Here is a 19,315-nt window from a genome sequence, read left to right as displayed (position 1 = left end):
CAAACTTTTTAAGTTCTAGGAGGGCAGAGACCAAGTGTTCTGGCATGAAAAAAATGTATACACAGTCCATATCCCAGGATTAAATATATTGTAGATTAAAGGCTCAACAGATATTTGTTGAATAAATGAGAAAGGAAAGGTGCTACCAAGTGCCTGTGGTACCTTACTGTTTTGGAAACGACCTTTAATTAGTCTAGTCACCTGTTACCAAGCTTTACCTCAAATTATCATTTCAAATTTTGTTAACTGTATTTTATTTTTTAAAGATTTTATTTATTTATTTTAGACAGAGGGAAAAGGGAGAAAGAGAGGGAGAAAAACATCAATGTGTGGTTGCCTCTCATGTACCCCATCCTGGGGACCTGGCCCACAACCCAGGCATGTGCCTTGACTGAGAGTGGAACTGGCGACCCTTTGGTGCGCAGTCTGGCACTCAATCCACTGAGTAACACCAGCCATGGCCTGTTAATTGTATTTTCTAACAGACAAATTTTATTCTTTAAGGTTCTTGCTATGGCAATAAAAGAGTCTTTCCTATCTCAAGATTATATTAAAAGTTTTTTACTTCCATTTTCTTCCACTGCTTTTATTTAAAAGTAGCTCTTTATTTCATCTGGAATTTACTGTAACTAAATAAATTTAATTATTATAACTATGTAACTGTTTTCCAAATGGATGGCCATTATTCCAAAACATTCATCATGTACTTAAAACTATATTATTTCTGGATTCTGTTGTGTTTCATTGACCTATCTATCGCTGTGCCAGTTTCTTTGGGTTTAAAATATATATACAGTATCATGATCTGCTTAACCAAGTGTTCCCGCATTGCTGTCCTTACAGAGAAACTGCAACATCACTTGGGCATGTTTCAGGAATACTCCCACTGGGGTTACACTGAATTTGTAGACTTGGGGAAAGTGGCATCTTTAATGTTCCTATCTACACTGCAAAGAAAATTTAGACCTATCCTTTCTGTTACCATTACTGATATTTACTCCATTTCCTTATTCTAACTGCACTGCTTAACACTTCCAGAATAATGTTAAATACTGATGGGTACAACCATCTTTGACCTTTTCCTGACTTTAAGAGGCATGTCTAGTATGTTACAGTATGTATGATGCTGGTTCTTAGTTTGAAATGTGTTTATAATATGTATTTATTATATTTATTAGATAATGCTATAAAGCTATCATTTAGTTCATATTTTTAGTTCATTGGTTTAGATTACAATCAGAATGTCTGCAACTTTTGTCTAATGTCTTGCAGACAGCCATCAAATGCCACAAGGTTCTCTTTTCATAATTGTGTGTAATATATTGAGCCATTCTGGCATTCCTGGAATAAACTCCTTTTGGTCAGAGTAGTACCATTTTATCATAATGCTGATTCCATCTGCTAACATTTTATTTGTAATTTCTCTATCTAAACACATAAGCAAAACTGGTTGGGGATTTAGTTTGTTTTCTATCTTTCATCAGGTTTTAATATCCAGGGGGAAAAAAACTGGACAGGCTATCCTTTCTGTAACCTGCAGGTTTAAACTTCTTTGCCTATATTTCAACTTATTCAACTAACATTTCTTGAGTACCCACTGTGTATTTTTAGACACTGGCAATGTAAAGATTAAAAAACAGAAACTTTTGATGCAAACAAAATTATGTGAACAATGAAGAAACATATATGTAAATATACTATAACAAGATTGGTTCCATCTATATATGTATACAAAGCTGCACAAGAAAAACTTCACAAAAGAATTGAAATTTGAGCTAAATCTTAAAGGTAATAGGAAAAACAGAAAGGAGAACAAACTTTCCCAACATTTGTTTCTGAAGCAATAATCTCCACTTGCTCTTAAATAATTTTAATTTCTATGACTGTTCCCTATAAGACAATGCTGTTGTATTAACGGCAACTGGAATTGCGTGTTGGTATGATTGACAAGGCCTGTATTTCTTTCCACATGACATACATAAGTGGGACTTGATATTTATAGAGCTTGTTGTTTGAAAATTAGTCTTAAATTTATGGCTTTTCTATCACTCTTACAAATTTACCACATTACTGATCATTCCCTGCCAGAAAAATACACTGGCTTTTCACAATACTTAACTATTCACTATTTATTAACCCCAAAATTCAGAAATAATGGGCACAGGTTGAAATATTCAGAAGAGAGGCAGTAAAAACGTAACCTCAAAGTCCATTATGATGCTGCTATAGTTTTCATGTTGCATGCTGTTCAAGATGATTATAATTTCTCTAACAATGTTCTACGACCAGACTCTGAGTTATCTCATTAAAATATAAAGTTTTTAAAGTAAACTGAAAGAAACTCAGAATGTGCCTACAACACAGAAGTTCACAGAAAATTTTCTAAAACAGAATGATGTGGTAATTTGAAGAGAATAACATATACATTGCTAAAGATTAATCATAACAGTATAGTACATGCTTGGGAGAAGGAACTGGTCCATCACTCTAAAAGACAAGATTATTCAAAGTTTCGAAAATACATACACTCTTTGAGCAAATTTATTTACAGGAATTTACCCTAAAAAATGATGTACAGGGATCAGTGCAGCACTATTTTATAATGCTGCAAAATTAACAGTGATCTAAATTTTTAACAGTAAGATACTCAAATAAATGCACTGGAACATTATACATGCATTTGAATTTATAAAACTCTAATGTAATGACAAAGGAAGACAGACAGTTAAGATAAATTATCAAGAAGAGCAGGTAACATTACATTATGCATAGCTGCACTAACACAGTAGCCACTAACAGCATGTAAATACTTAAATTTGACTAATTAAATTTAGTGTTAAATTACTTACATTTAAATAAATTGAAAAGTCAGTTCCTCAGTCACACCAGCCACATTTTAACTGCTAAACAGTTACACGTGGCTAGTGGCTGCCGTCTACTGTAGTGGCAGAGCCGATACACATTTCTATCATCACACAAAGTTATATTGATAATACTGATAAACAGTTTTCAATCTTTTTAAGGAAAAGAAATATAGAATTAATGAAAGAATACATACACAATAAAAATGACTGGAAATATACACAAAATAAAAACTGACAGTTATCAGTAGGTAATAATACCTTGGTTTAAGTTTTTGCTCATCTATTTTCTAATTTTACTATAGTAAACTACAATGGATTTACTGTGTAAAAAAATTGTTTTGAAGAAACAGTGAATTTGTCCTTCAAAAATAAAAATGTTTTCACAGTAAATATTTCAGACTTTTTTTGCAAAAGGAGAAATTATGGAACAAACTGTAAATTTAGAAGTATTATTTTAAAGTTGCTATTTTGCTGTTTGGGAAATACTCCCTTTTTTCAACCTCCTTCCTCAAATTTCATTTAAAAAGGAATCACTCACACTGGACTAATACAGTTCTAAGTTGTTTTCTTCCCTATCCAAATCTGCAAGTTACCTGAAGTCTCTGACCACATACAGAGAATTATAGCTATCAACTTTTTAAATTCAATGTTAGGTGAATTCTTCATTTATGCTTTTTAAAAATGAAGCATTATCTAGAAAAGTGAAAAATTACCAACAATCACAATAGTCAGCTGAAGTCTGAGTTTATTCTCTAAAAAACAAGTGACACTGTGCCTAGATAGCATTCTTTGTCACTGTACTCTATGGCAGCAAGTAATTTTTATCATATATATTTTGCAGCAAGGCAACTTCCATGAAACCACAAGGCAAGCATTCATTACTGCTGCCAAGGGCTTTATAAACACACCTAAACTGAAGTTAACACTTACTTTCTCTTATTAATATTTCAAAATTGAGCAATAGTTAGCTACTCTGATTCTGTTTTTCTTGTGTGCATCTCTGAACACATCAAAAGATGAGTAACAAGTAAAGAAACTTCTGTGCCCCTCTAGCAACAAAATGAGTCTATAGAAACCAGAAAGGAAAAAAAAGACCCAGAAAGCCATGAAGCCAGTATACATATACCAGTCAATGTCATCTCATACACGAGGGCAAATCAGAACAGAAACCAGAGAAGCACTTGTGCATACCAAAGAAAAAAGTCCCTTCCACTACTAGCTCCGTAAAGCATATAAATCTATCTAGGCCAAAATGCTGACTAATCACAGATAAAAAGTAAGTTGTAACAACTGAAAAAAAATGGTCACTCACCTCCCTCAACATACTGTTCTCTTTTTCCTTCTGCTCCAAAAGGCTTTCTAGGTGGTGGACATGCATCTCTGCCTCTGCCAGTCGTCTTGTTCGCTCATGGTCTTCCTCAGTAGCCTTAGCAGAAAGTCCTTTGCTCTGCAGCATCTCCAGAAGTTTCTTGATAGATTCATCCCGAGCATTCAGGGTTTGCTTCTGAGTCTCAATACGCAGTTCCATCTCCTCCAGAGTCTTTCGAAGAAGGAACAGCTCTTTGGCCTGTCTTTCATGTTCAACATGTAGCCTCTGGAAGTTCTCTTCGGTCAGCTCTGCCACACAAGGTTCCCCAGTCCTACTGCTACTATCTTGCTGAAACAGCTGGTTCAGGTCCCTTTGGATCCGTAATTCATCCTGGAGAGCCTGGATTGTCATTTGCATGTGCTAGAACCAAGACAAAAAAGAAAATCCCAAATTAGCTTTCCCCCTCAAGCATCAAAAACAGAGCACATCAGGGAGCCCAAAAGTAACCACCAGGGTTCTCAGAACCCTGAATTTAGCCAATCAGGATTCACGTTATTCTGTTTCACACTGTCTTTTAAAAAATGATTGAGATAATCTGTAAAATATCAGTAATTTAATTTGTGTTTATCCCCAAAAGGAAACAAGTATGTCAGCTCCTCACTTTGCATAAGCCATGACAAAATACACTGGTCAAAAAATAATAGGCATTAATACACAGAACTGAGGGGAGGGGAGAGAAAAGACATGGCAAATCCACAGGAATACAAAAACATCACACACAAAAATTTTATCAAAAAACAAAATGACTTTTAATAATTTACCAATAAATTTACACCTTAAATAATAACTACTAGCATGTAATGAGTAGTTTCTACATGCCAGATTGTGCCAAGCACTTTTTATGTGTTAATTCCTTTAATCCTCATTATGAGACATATACTATTATTTCAATTTTATTTATGATGACACTAGGCTTACAGGGATATAAATAATTTATAAGGTGTTTTGAATCTAAGCTCTATCATAATAAATAAAAATATTTCTAGAAACTTATATAAGAAATAATTATAATTAATGATTATTTTGTTAAAAAAAACTGGAATGGTTGGAGGACGAATTTTAAGAAGACTATATTACATGTATTCTATTCCTCTTGAAATTTTTTAACTGAGATATGACTGACGTTGAAATTTTTTAAAGACAACTTTATTGAGATATAATTCATATGCCATACAGTTGACCTGTTTTTTCACCTGAGGTTTTCAGCATATTAAAAGTTGTACATCAATCCCTACTGTTTAATTCCAGAACACTTTTCATCACTCCTAAGAGAAATTCAGTATCCATTAGCAGTCACTTCCTATCTTTCCTCCTCCTAATCTTCCTTAAAAAGGAATGAAATTCTGACACATGCTGCAACATGGATGAACCTTAAGGATATACTAAATGAAATAAGCCAGTCACAAAAGACAAATATGGTTCCTCTTATACGAATTATCTACAACAGTCAAGTTTATAGAGACAGAAAGTAGGACAGTGGCGGCCAAGGGCTGCAAATGGAGAAGTTATTGTTTAATTTGTATAGAGATTCAGTTTTACAGGATAAAAAGCGTCCTAAGAGTTGGATGGTGGTGATGGTTGCACAAAAATGTGAATAGACTTTATGCCACCGAGCTAACTGTATGCTTGAAAGATGTTTAAGATGAGAAACTGAAGATGATATGTAAATGTAAGGTGTATTTTACAACCAAAAAGTGGGATAAAATGCCTCCACAGAATTCCATATAATTATTAAATAATGTCATAGTTATGAATCTCGTAATTATGAATCAATTTTCATAGGTAGAACCACTGGATTGCAGGGTATGCAGCTATAATTTTGATACATACTACAAATTATACCAAAAGGGGGTCTGTACAGATTTACTAGCACCAAACAATGTCTGGGAGTGGCCATTTCTCTATTCCTTTGACAACTTTGGGTATTTTCTTTCTTTTCTTTCTTGCTTTCCTTCACTTTCTGACATTTCTTAGATTGTAAGTAAGGCTGAGTATTTACTCACATCTACTAGTACCTTGTATCCCTTCCTTTGTGACTTAGTTGTTCTTATTCTTTGCCCATTTTGTTATTGGGACATTTAACCATTTTCCTAATCCATTTTAAGAGCTTACATAACATTTTGCCTGCTGTGTATGTTACAAATATATTTCCAAGTCTGTCATTTTTCTTTTAGCATAGTTTATGGTAGCTTTTAAATAGAAAAAAAATTAATGCAACATTATTAACCTTTTCTTTCATAGTTTCTGGTTTTGATTTTTGCAAGTAGTAAACTTTCAATTCTGATAATCTTCAAACTCTTGAAAAGCACTGCTTTTTCTCATCAAGAGTAAATTTAAAATAAAATTAATTCATGAATTAAAATTGATAATTTTTTTAAATTATGATTTTTAAAATGCATTTAACTATAAGCATCATATTTGAAAGATTCTTAACAGCTGCTGGCAGTTCAAAATCCTTAATAAAATGACATGGCAAAATGCTAATTCTCTGAAACCTATAATCAACCCTAATTTCCTTCTTTGCCTTTGGATTTCAAAAAATCCAGATAAATCCTGAAATTAATTTATCCCAAAGGAAAATATCAGAAGTTAAATTCAACAGTGAAACTGATTTCTAGGTACAACTAGTCCTCTTTTTTTGGATATTCATCACCACTTCATTCAAGTCAGGATAAATCATTGTCAGCAACAGCTAACAGTCTCACATACACTTAAAGCATTTATGACTAAATCTACTAGGGCAATTACCTTTTTGGTGAAGAAAAAATGCAACTACTGCCCTGGCTGGTGTGGCTCGGTGGATTGAGTGCTGGCCTGCAAACCAAAGGGTTGACAGTTTGATTCCCAATCAGGGTACATGTCTGGGTTGTAGGCCAGATCCCCAGTAGGGGGCGCATGAGAGGCAACCACACATTAATGTTTCCCTCTCTTTCTCCCTCCCTTCCCCTCTCTCTAAAAATAAATAAATAAAACCTTTTAAAAAAAATGCAACTCCCAAAGTGTCTAACTTATTCAGATCCACTCTCCCATTTTACTATGGTATAGAATTAAAACGATGTTAACTGGTACCCTAAGAAGGCTACACAGCAACTACTAGGAAAAAAGATTCCTGCCCTAGGCTACATTCAAACTAGATTTACTTTATAAAAGTACTGCCAAATCCTTGGGAGAAGAAAGAAGGAGGATAGGAGCCATACTATTCTTTCTCTAGCATGTTCAAAGAGAAGACAAAATGAGCACATCTGCACATCTCATAGACATTTACAATGATTAACAAAAAAACATGTATTGAATTTAGTGGAAAGATTTCAGCTGTAAGATATTAGGAGAATTTCTATTTGGGAATTCTGCTCTTGACACTCTCCAAAATTATCGCATGTTTCTCACATTTTAAAACTTACACTGACACACACTAGTCAACTTTCTACTCAACACTCAGCTCGATCTGGAAAGAATGGAAGTGTTTAAAATTTACTCCAAGAATTGTGTAATTATTACACCAAACTATAGCTTAATGAAATATTGTGAACAACAGTACTGAACATTCTTAAATCTTTGATAGGAACTATGACTTTTATTTGAAAAACAGTGCATCTATAAATACAAGATCACAAGAACACTTCATATATTTTAAATAAATATCAGAGGCTCTTATGAAGCAGAACTTTTGACAAATAAACTAGTATTAGTTCCTTGGAACAAAAGAATGTTTTGATCCAATTTATCCTGAGTTCTAAAAGTTTTAGTTAGAGAAAAAGAATGCCATAGATACATAAAACTGGTCATCATTACAAACAATATATCACAGAGATGTGCATGATCTGTGCAAATGCATGATTTGTAAAGATGACTGTGTTAACTTAAGGATAACTTTTTTCTGAAACATATATATACATATACACTTTATTAATTCAAGATGCAAAAGAGCTCATAGTAATTCCTACTAAAGTCATCTGAGTCAAGCTTCCAACTTCCACGGATGATCTGATGCTCTACTCTGTGCTGAAACAGTAATGTATGTCTAAGAATAGCACTTACCAGACTAATATGCAATTTACATCTTTGTATGTATCTTCAATAAAATCTTTCTAAAACTTAGGAATGTAATCTTTTTACTCTGAGGAACAGCACAGTGCTTGATATAGTTAGTATTCAAATTTTTGATGAAAGACTGACAAAAAACAGATTTTGAGAAATTATTTTGAAAGTAAATGGCTACTGGATAATAGCTATAAGCCAAATCCCTATAAAAGAAGAAAGTTTTTCCCTTCTAATACAGTGAATTACTCTATTCTATAACAATTACTTCTTTACCAGCTAACACAATTAATTCCATCTTAAATTTAACCTGGCCAAAATACATAATACAAATGTTAATTAGAAACTCTGAGTTTATTTATGTTTGATCTAAAGTAAACAGAGGCATTTTCAGGCAATTAACAATCATCAAGAATCTTTCATACTTTTAGTACTACACAAAAAGAATAGGACAGCCCTAGCTGGTGTGGCTGAGTGGACTGTCAGCCTGCAAAATGAAAAGTCGCAGGTTCGATTCCCAGTCAGGGCACATGCCTGGGTTGCAGGCCAGGCCCCCAGTTGGAGCGTGGGAGAATCTGGTGTTTCTCTCCCTCACTTTCTCCCTCCCTTCCTCTCTCTCAAAATAAATAAATAAAATATTTAAAAAATAATAATAAGACAGAGCTCCTATCTAAAAATAAAGCTTACAAATTGGTAAAACGCAACAATTATACACATACACACCTGCATTATGCCCTATTATAAATTTTAAATTAAGAGCAATATTCAAAAAGAGAAATGTGACATATACTAAGCATTTATTATACATGAAATATATTCAAATAAAGTTTAAAACCTATGAGCTGGACTCATGAATGTTTACTATGAAAAGAAAGTGTTCTAATTTCTATCATTTTAAAAGAAACTTGGTAAGTAATGTAATGAGTCTGAACCCCAGAGGCTGAGACAGAGGAAGAGTCCCTAAGGCAATTCCTTTCTTCTGATCACTAGTCTTGTTGTCTTTCAGTTGATGACACAGATTAATTTTCTATATAGCAAAGCACACTGTAAACCCTCAAATATTATGCCCAAACCAAGTCATCAGACAAATTTAAACAACAGCAAGAGACACACACTACAATGCAAGAAACAATCACACCAGAACTTTACTCTTATTCTCCTCTGGGAACAAAAAAGACACTGGAGTCAAGAAAATGAACACAAGAAATTGCACTAGAATTCTAGCAGCTACTCTCTGCTATTGAACCCAAGAAAAATGGGAATTTCTATCATTAGGCTAGCCCAACCCAGAATGGAAGTTAAAGAACTAAAAAAAAAAAAACACCTATAAAAATGGGGCAATCCTAAGGTTATAATACAGTCTACCTGGGCTCATCAAAATAATCAACAACTCAAGTAACAATAAGCTGCTTTTAATACAAGTTCTAAAAATCCTAAGCTTTTAGTTACCCAAATTCCATACTATTGATTTACCCCTCAACCTCTTCCTATGCAATCTCTTCTGCCTTCTCCCTCTCTTTCTTTCATGCCTAGCTAAATCCTCCTTGTCCTTTCATTCTTTTTTTTTCTTTCAAGATTTTACTTATTTGAGAGAGGCAGGAAGGGAAGGGAGAATGAAAAGTACATAAACATCGATGTGAGAGAGATACATAGATTGGTTGGTTGCTTCTCACATACCCCCACTGGGGACCCGCTCTGCAACCCAGGCATGCGCCCTGACTGGGAACTGAACCAGTGACCTTTCAGTCCGCAGGCTGGCACTCAATCCACTGAGCCACACCAGCCAGGGTTTGTGCTTTCATTCTTAGATCACGCATTATTTCCTCTAGAAAGCCTGTCTGATTCCCCAAACTGAAAGAAAGAGCAAGGAAGAATTGGTAGAGAAAGAAAAGTACAGAAGAAAGAAAAGATAGTATCCCAGTGAGAAATTACAATAGCAGACAATGTCAAGTAGACAATAGTATCTAGTGTCTACAAATAGTAGACACTAGACAAGGCCAAGATTGAACAGATTCATTCCACTAAAAATAACATCAGAATAAGTTTTTTAAACATCTTAAAAATAAAATTGACTAGTAAAGGGATCCTGTAACAACCATTTCTACAATGTTTAAAACTTGAGAATGCTCGGCAGTAACAAAGCAACTGCAGAACTGCAATGAACCGTAAAAAGACTGCTCATTCCAGCAGCATTTTAAGTATCAAGCTCACTTTTTCCTAATTCTGTACAACCTAAAAGCTTCAAACACCTGCGACAAAGGTAAATGAGATTAACCAAATTCCCAAATTTAGTCACTGAAATACAGGTAAATGACTCAACAACAAGAAAGAGGGTAAAGAAAAGAGAAGTTGCCCTGGCCAGTGTGATTTAGTTGGTTGGAGCACTGTCCCCTAAACTGAAGGGTCGCAGGTTCAATTCCCAGTCAGAGCACATACCCAGGTGGCAGGTTCAGTCCCTGGTCGGGGTGCGTACAAGAAACAACTGATCAATGTTTCTTTCTCACATCAATGCTTCTCTTCCCTTCTCTCTCTCTCTCTCTCTCTCCCTCCCTTTCCCTCCATCCCTTTACCTCTCTCTAAAATCAATAAGAATGTCCTTAGGTGAGGATTTAAAAAAAAAAGAAAAGAAAAAAGAGGTAGGTGAAACCAATCAGCTATGAAAGAGTTAACAGCTAATATTGGCAATGCCATTATTGGGAGTGAATTCGGCTGAATGGACACACATGTTGGAGGCCAGAAGCTTGGCTATGTGAAGGTGGTCCCTGCTACATCAGCTGCAGCTCACCATGTAAGGCCCGCTGACGGGGTTAATGTCTGTGTAAAGCACTGAACTCACTGTGTACCTAGAGCTTATCAGAAGCTATAGAATTTCTTTTCCCCCCCTCCTTTCCTCCAGAGAAACAGAAGCAAGAAAGTCTGATACTGAGAAAAGTACAAGATCATGGCCTGACAGTCTTATAGAGAAGCATTCATGTACAGAGCTATTATTTAAGATGTTTTCACATACACTATTACCAAAAAATTTTTTAAATTAAGATGAAGTCCAACAAAATTATTTGCATAAATAGCTCTGAGGGAGAAAACAGCATAAAACGTGTATTGTACAAACATCAGTAAACCAGAATTAACAGATCAAAATCATTCACATCTTTGTTCAAGACATATTTTTAGTAATGTACTTTGCTATAAAAATAAAATGTAGAGGCTCCCAGTCAAGGTGGCAGGATAGGTAATGCTGTGCTCACCTACTTACTTGACCACATCAAAATTACAACTCAATTGCAGAACCGCCACTCTTGAGAACCAGCTGAAGACTAGCTGAACGGAACACCTAAATAACTAAGGATGTAAAGAAGCCACAATGAAACTGGTAGGAGGGGCAAAGATGCCTAATGGGCAGGTCCCCCACCTACTGCGAGGTCATTAGGAATCACAGGGATATCTCGGCTGCAGAGGTTCCCCATGAAGAGCAAGGGGCCTAGCCCCCCGCCCAACACTGGACTCCCCAACCTTAGTTATCAGTGCCAGGAAGAGAAGTTCCCATAACATCTGGCTGGCTGGCTGGGAAAACCAGCATGGATTGTGTCCATGAAGGAAAGGGAGCAGCTGGAGGCTGAGGCAAATCTCTTTTAAAACCCCATGTACAGACTTACCGGCTCAGAAGCTCACTTGCTCTGAGCTCCAGTGTGGGGGCAGCAGCTCAGGAAACACCAGGAACACATGAGGAGGAACTAAATTGATTAACTTTAGGACAAGGACCAGAGGGGCAGGGGTTGGAACAACTTTCTCTGGGGAAGGAAATGCTGGCAGGTACCACTATTCCTTTGTGGAGCTACCGTCCTACCAGCTGACGCAGCACAGGCAAGCACCAAATCTGTGTTCTCCATTATCCTGGCTAATACCATTTACACCCCGCCCACCCTGCCCTCCATTCCCCCACGGTAATTCCTGAGATCCCAACCCAACCAACTCATCCACTGAGCGTGACCCTCTAGGCTCCTCCACAGGAGCGACCTGCTTTATATTATACTTCACACCTTTCCAAAAATGTCTCAAAGGTGCACGAGCCCTAAACAAGCAGTAGGCAGCCTCAGCAATGCCTTATAGCTCTTAACAAGCACCCCCAGGCAGAACAGAAAGGGCAACCAGTCTAAACTTACACTGTAACTCCCTTCAGGTAGCACCAATTCTGGCATAATCAGCAGCCATCTTGGGCTTAAATATAGTTTCAACTAAGCAGCCACAATCCCGGTACACAACGGAGACCTGGCCTCAGCTCAGATTGTGGTACCCACCTAGGCCAATTCCACAGAAAGTGGCATCCAGCCTCTGTTCACGACATAGCCTCTCCCAGGTGCCTCAAACGCAGCACAAGTGGTAATCTACCCCCATCACTCTGTAGCTCCTACCAAGAGGCCCCAAGCCAGGTACAAGCAGTACCTAACCTGGGCCTGCACCAAACCACCTCCCAAAAGTCTCTAGAAGCAACACACAGTGGCCAGTTTCAGACCACACCCGAGAACCACACGATCAGTTCCACAAACAATGCTTCCAAAGTATGAACTTGGCTAGTCCCACTACAGTGACTCCCACTCTGAGGGATCAGGCCCCAAACAATAGCTTGTCTGTTAGAGTCATGACCAGCCCCCATAGCCAGTTAGTTTGAGGGTCAACACACCCACGGATGCGCCAAGAGTGATCGAGGCTCAACTACAACAGGAGGGCACACTTGACCCACAAGAGGAAATCCCATGAAGGGCCCAACTTAGGTGACGAGGGATAATGCAACACTTGCCCCCACAGGACACCTTATACATCCAGCACCTCTGCCAAGAACAAGAGACAGAAGCTCTACCAAATAAATAAAAACAAAAACAGGGAGTGAGAAAAATGAGAAAGAAATATCCCAAATGAAAGAACTGGACAAAACTCTAGAAAAAGAACTAAACGAAATGGAGGCAAGCAATCTACCAGATACAGAGTTCAAAAGAATGGCTATAAGAATGCTTAATGAACTAATGAAAAAGTAGATGAACTCAGTAAGAACTTCAACAAACAATAAACATGTAAAAGTACAAAGAAATCATAAAAAAAGAACCAGTCAGAATGAAGAAAACAGTATCTGAAAAGGAAAATACACACGAAGGAATAAAGGGCACATTAGATGAAGCAGAGCATCGAATCAGAAATTTGGAAGACAAGGTTGTAAAAAACCACCAACTGAAACAGTAAAAAAGAAAAATTCTAAAAATGAGTATAGTTTAACAGACCCCTAAGATGATATTAAACAAAGCAATATTCGCATTATAAAGATAGCAGAACAAGGAGAGAGAGAGATAGCAAGGAACTGAAAAACTATTTGAAGACATAATGACTGAAAAATTCACTAAACTGGCACAGGAAATGTACAAGTCCAGGAAGCACAGAAAAGAGGCCCCAACTAAGACACATTTTAATTAAAACGCCAAAGGTTAGAGACAGAGAGAGAAAAAGCAGCAAGAGAAAAGCAGTTGGGTTACATACAGGGAAGCTCCAAAAAGACTATCAGTTGATGTCTCAAACTTTGCAGGCTAGAAGAGATTAGCATGAAATACTCAAAGTGATGAAAAGCAAAGACTTAAAAACAAGAGTGCTTTACCCAGCAAGGCTAGCAAAAATAAAGCTAATCAAGTTCATCACCACTAAACCAATATTTTTTTAAATGTTAAAAACAATTCTTTAAGAAGAAAAGGTCAAAAATATGACTTGAAAAATATAGGAAAAAAAGGATTCTCACTAACCAAGGCAAACACTTAGTAAAAGTAGTGGGTCAACCAACTATATTGCTAGTACAAAAGTTAAAATGCAAAAGTAGGAGGATCATGTGTAATTACAACAATAAAGTAAGAAATACAAACAAACACACAAAAGAAGTAAAAAGAGACAAAAACATAAACATGCAAGGAGTGAGTAAAAACTGTAGTGAGTTAAGTAAGTGTTGAACTTAAGTGACCACCAACTTAAAACAGACTGCCATAAACACAGCTTGGTATATATGAAACACATGGTAACCACAAACCAAAAAATCTATCAGAGATATACAAGAAATAAAGAGAAAGAAATCCAAGCAACAAGTAATAAAGAGAAAGAAATCCAAACACAAAAGTATAAAAAGTCACCAACATACAAGAGAAAAGGGCAAAAGAATTTAAACAAGGAACACAGAACTATAAAAACAATCACAAAAAAATAAAATGTCAATGACTACCTACCTATCAGTAATTACAATGAATGTAAATGGACGAAATGCTCCAAATCAAAGACATACAGTAGACAAATGGAAAGAAAACAAGATCCATATACATGCTGCCTGCCAGAGACCTACTGCAGCTCAAAACTGACACAATCTCAAAGTAGGGATGGAAAAAAGACATTTCATGGAAATGGAAATGAAAAAAAAAAAGGCTGAGGAATCAATAGTTACATAAAGTATAAGACAAAGACTTTAAAACAAAAGCTATAAAAAGAAACAAAAAGCACATTTCATAATGAAAGGAATCAAACTAACAAGAAAATATAACCCTTGCAAACATCTACACACCTAATGTAGAAGCACCTAAAAATGAAAAGCAAATACTGACAAACATTAAGGGACAGAACAATAAGGGACTTTAACACCCTGCTGAAAACTAATGAATAAACCATCCAGACAGAAAAAAAAACAAGGAAACAGTGGCCTTCAATGAGACACTGGGCCAGATGAACTCAATTGATATTTTTAGGACATTTCACACAAAAGCAGAAAAATATATATTCTTCTCAAGTACACATGGTACATTTTATAAGATAAACCACATGTTAGGCCACAAAGTCTCAATAAATTTAAGAAGTATGAAGTTATATCAAGCAACTTCTCCAAAACCAATGGTAAAAAACTAGAAATTAATTACAAGATAACTGAAAAACACACACAAATATGGAAGCTAAATAGCATGTTACTAAACAATGAATGGATTAACAATGAGAAAAAAAATTAAAAGGTACCTTGGGACAAATAAAAATGAAAACACAATGACCCAAAAACTATGGGACATAGCCAAAGCAGTTCTAGGAGGAAAATTCAGGACAAACTCATGAAACAAGAAAAATCTCAAATACACAATCAAACCTTGCAACTGACTAGAAAAAGAACAAAATCTTAACATGAGTAGAAGGGAAAAAATAATAAGCATTAGAGTGCAAATAAACACACTAGAGTCTAAAAAAACAACAGAAGAGACCAATGAAACCAAGAGCTGGTTCTTTGAAAGATAAACAAAATTGATAAAACTTTAACCAGATTAATCAAGAAAAAAACAAAGGACACAAATAAATAAAATCAGAAATGAAGGAGAAAGGGAAAACCAAAAGCGCAGAAACACAAACAATTTTTAAAATACATTACATGCAATAATTACATTCCAACATTTTGGACAACCAGGGAAAAAATGGATAAATTTTTAGAAACATACAATCTTCCAAGACTGAATCAGGAAAAAACAGAGAATTTAAATAGACCAAAAACTACTAATGAAATAGAACCAATATTCGAAACCCTCCCAAAAAACAAGTCTTGGACAGGATGGCTTCACAGGTGAATTTTCCCTAACACTCAAAAAGAATTAATACCAATACTTCTCAAACTATTCAAAATATTGAAGAGGGTAACATACTCCAAAATTCATAAAGCCAGCATTACCCTGATACCAAAACACAACCAAGACATTACCAAAAAAAAGAAAGTTATAAACCAAAATCACTGGTAAACATAGAAAAGAAATTTTCAACAAAACATTAGAAAACCGAATTCAGCAACAAATTGAAAACATCATTTGCCTGGCTGGATGGCTCAGTAGGTTGAAGCATCATCCTGTACACCAAAAAGTTACGGATTCAATCTCCAGTCAGGGCACCTACGGAAGGCAACCAATCGAGGTTTCTCTCTCACGTCATTGTTCATCTCTCTCCCTGTCTCTGTCTCTGTCTCTGTCTCCCTCCCTCCCTCCTTCTCCCTCCCTCCCTCCACAACTCCCCCACACATACACCTTCTTCTCTCTCTAAAATCAACAAACATATCCTTTGGTGAGGATTTTAAAAAAAAAATCATTCACCATGAACAAGTGGGATTTATTCCTGGGATGCTAGGTTGGTTCAATAGCTACAAAAACATTATGTAATAAAACACATACACAAAAGGAGAATAAAAATCATAGGCTCATATCAATAGATGCAGAAGCCACACTTGAAAGAATTCAACATGGATTTATGATTTTAAAAAACTCTCAGAATAGAAGGAGGAAAAGAAGTGAATATGGTGAAGGGAACAAAATTTCATAAAGCCATATATGACAAACTCACAGTTAACATCATAGTTAACAGTAAAAAGCAGAAAGCTTTTCTTTCTTTTTTTATGGTATTTTATTGTTTGTCAACATTGTGCTATTACAGTTGTCCTGATTTTCCCCCTTTGACCCCCCTCCACTCCCTCAGGCAATCCCCACAATACTGTTCATGTCCATGGGTCATGCGTAAAGTTCTTTGGCTACTCCATTTCTTATACCGTACTTTACATCCCCATGGTTATTCTGTAACTACCTATTTGTACTTCTTTTTTTTTTTTTTAAATATATTTATTGATAATGCTATTACAGTTTTCCCACCTCTCCCCCTTCACTCCACTCCATCCTGCCCACGCCCTCCCTCCCACATTCCCCCCCTATAGTTCATGTCCATGGATCGTACTTATAAGTTCTTTGGCTTCTACATTTCCTATACTATTCTTACCCTCCCCCCGTCTATTTTCTACCTTTCATTTATGCTACTTATTCTATGTACTTTCCCCCCTCTCTCCCCCTCCCACTCCCCTATTGACAACCCTCATGTTCTAGTTGTTTGCCTAGTTTGCTCTCGTTTTTGTTTTATGTGTGGCCGTTAATAACTGTGTTTGCTGTCATTTTTACTGTTATTTTTGATCTTCTTTTTCTTAGGTAACTCCCTTTAACATTTCATATAATAAGGGCTTGGTGATGATGAACTCCTTTAACTTGACCTTATCTGAGAAGCACTTTATCTTCCCTTCCATTCTAAGTGATAGCTTTGCTGGATACAGTAATCTTGGATGTAGGTCCTTGCATTTAATCTTAGGTAATGTAATTATGATGTGCTTTGGTGTATTCCTCCTTGGGTCCAGCTTCTTTGGGACTCTCTGAGCTTCCTGGACTTCCTGGAAGTCTATTTCCTTTGCCAGACTGGGGAAGTTCTCCTTCACTATTTGTTCAAATAAGTTTTCAATTTTTTGTTCTCCCTCTTCTCCTTCTGGCACCCCTATAATTCGGATGTTGGAACGTTTCAAGGTGTCCTGGAGGTTCCTAAGCCTCTCCTCATTTTTTTGATTTTTCTGGTTTCTTCATTCTTTTCTGGTTGGATGTTTGTTTCTTCCTTCTGGTCCATACCATTGATTTGAGTCCCAGTTTCCTTCTCATCACTATTGGTTCCCTGTACATTTTCCTTTGTTTCTCTTAGCATAGGCTTCATTTTTTCATCTGTTTTTCGAACAGATTCAACCAAGTCTGTGAGCATATTGATAACCAGTGCTTTGAACTGTGCATCTGATAGGTTGGCTATCTCTTCGTCGCTTAGTTGTATTTTTTCTGGAGCTTTGAAGTGTTCTGTCATTTGGGCCATTTTTTTTTTGTTTGTCTGTCTTGGCGTGTCTGTTACTTTAAGGGGCAGAGCCTTAGGTGTTCATCGGGGCGGGGTAACGCTGGTCGCTGTGCTGTGACGCTGTATGTGGGGGAGGGGCCGAGAGGGAGCAATGGCGCCCGCCTCACTCTCCTCCGGATTTCAATCTTTCACTCCAATACCCACAATCAAACTGGGCCACTCTGGTGCTGGTTCCCGAGTAAGTGCGCCTGTGCACACCCTAGGCCCCTGTGGGTCTCTCCAACGACCTCTCCTGTGAGGCTGTGAGTCTCTCCTGCTGCCGCCCAACCCCCACGGGCGTTTTCAATCAGAGGTTTGAGGCTTTATTTCCCTGAGCTGGAGCCCTGGGTTGCGCGGTCTGCTTCGCTGCTCTGCCTGCCCCACTCTCTGCCACTCTGAGTCCGGCCCTCTGGGTTTATCTGTGCAAATGTGGGGCCGCAGGGTCTGCTAGTGCTCGGACTGCCTGCGCCATTTGTCCCACACTCCGCCAGTCTCAGTCCCGCCACAGCCACGCGAGTCCTCTCCACCCCGGTGCCCGTCTCCGCCCCTCCTACCAGTCTGGATGAATGTTTATTTTCTATTTCCTTGGTGTTGGTCCCCCTTGCTGTTCGATTTTCTGTCAGTTCTGGTTGTGGGAGGAGGCGCAGTGTGTCTACCTACGCCGCCATCTTGGTTCTCCCTATTTGTACTTCTTACTCCCCTCATCTCTTCACCCATTCTCCCCCACCCTCTCCCATCTGGCAACCACCAAAATGCTCTTCATATCCATGATTCTGTCTCTGTTCTTCTTGTTTGCTTAGTTTGTTTTTCAGATTCAACTGTTGATACATATGTATTTATTGCCATTTTATTGTTCATAGTTTTGATCTTCTTTTTCTTAAGTAAGTCCCTTTAACATTTCATATAATAAAGGTTTAGTGGTGACGAACTTCTTTAGCTTTTTCTTTAAGACCATGAACAAGCCAAGGTTGCCCATTCCCACTAGTATTATTCAATATAGTATTGAAAGTCCTAGACACAGCCATCAGTAAAAGGCATCTGAATTGAAAAGGAAAAAGTAAAATTGACATTATTTGCAGATGACATAATACTATATATCCAGATAACCCTAAATAGTCCAGCAAAAAAAAACTGTAAGAATAAATGAATTCAGTAAAGTAGCAAGATACCAAATATCCAGAAATCAGTTGAATTTTTATACATCAATAACAATCAGAGAAAGAAATTAAGAAAACAATCCCATTTATAATTGCATCAAAAAGACTAAAACACCCAGAAAAAAAATTAACCAAGGAGGTAAAAGATCTGTATTCAGAAAACTGTA

The 19,315-nt window shown here is 36.9% G+C and overlaps 1 protein-coding gene across 18 annotated transcripts in view; it reads right to left on the bottom strand.

The window, feature by feature from the left end:
• ERC1 (ELKS/RAB6-interacting/CAST family member 1) overlaps nucleotides 1-19,315 on the bottom strand; it is a 536,970-nt gene that overhangs the window by 441,131 nt on the left and 76,524 nt on the right. For all 18 annotated transcript variants that reach the window (XM_053920835.2, XM_053920834.2, XM_053920839.2 and 15 more), the window contains one exon: nucleotides 4,177-4,593. In XM_053920835.2, the coding sequence (XP_053776810.1) occupies nucleotides 4,177-4,593 (417 nt within the window). The remainder of the gene's footprint in view (nucleotides 1-4,176; nucleotides 4,594-19,315) is intronic.

This window comes from Desmodus rotundus, chromosome 3, assembly GCF_022682495.2.
Source record: "Desmodus rotundus isolate HL8 chromosome 3, HLdesRot8A.1, whole genome shotgun sequence".
NCBI lineage: Eukaryota > Metazoa > Chordata > Mammalia > Chiroptera > Phyllostomidae > Desmodus > Desmodus rotundus.
This window is presented reverse-complemented; position numbering and strand designations above follow the sequence as displayed.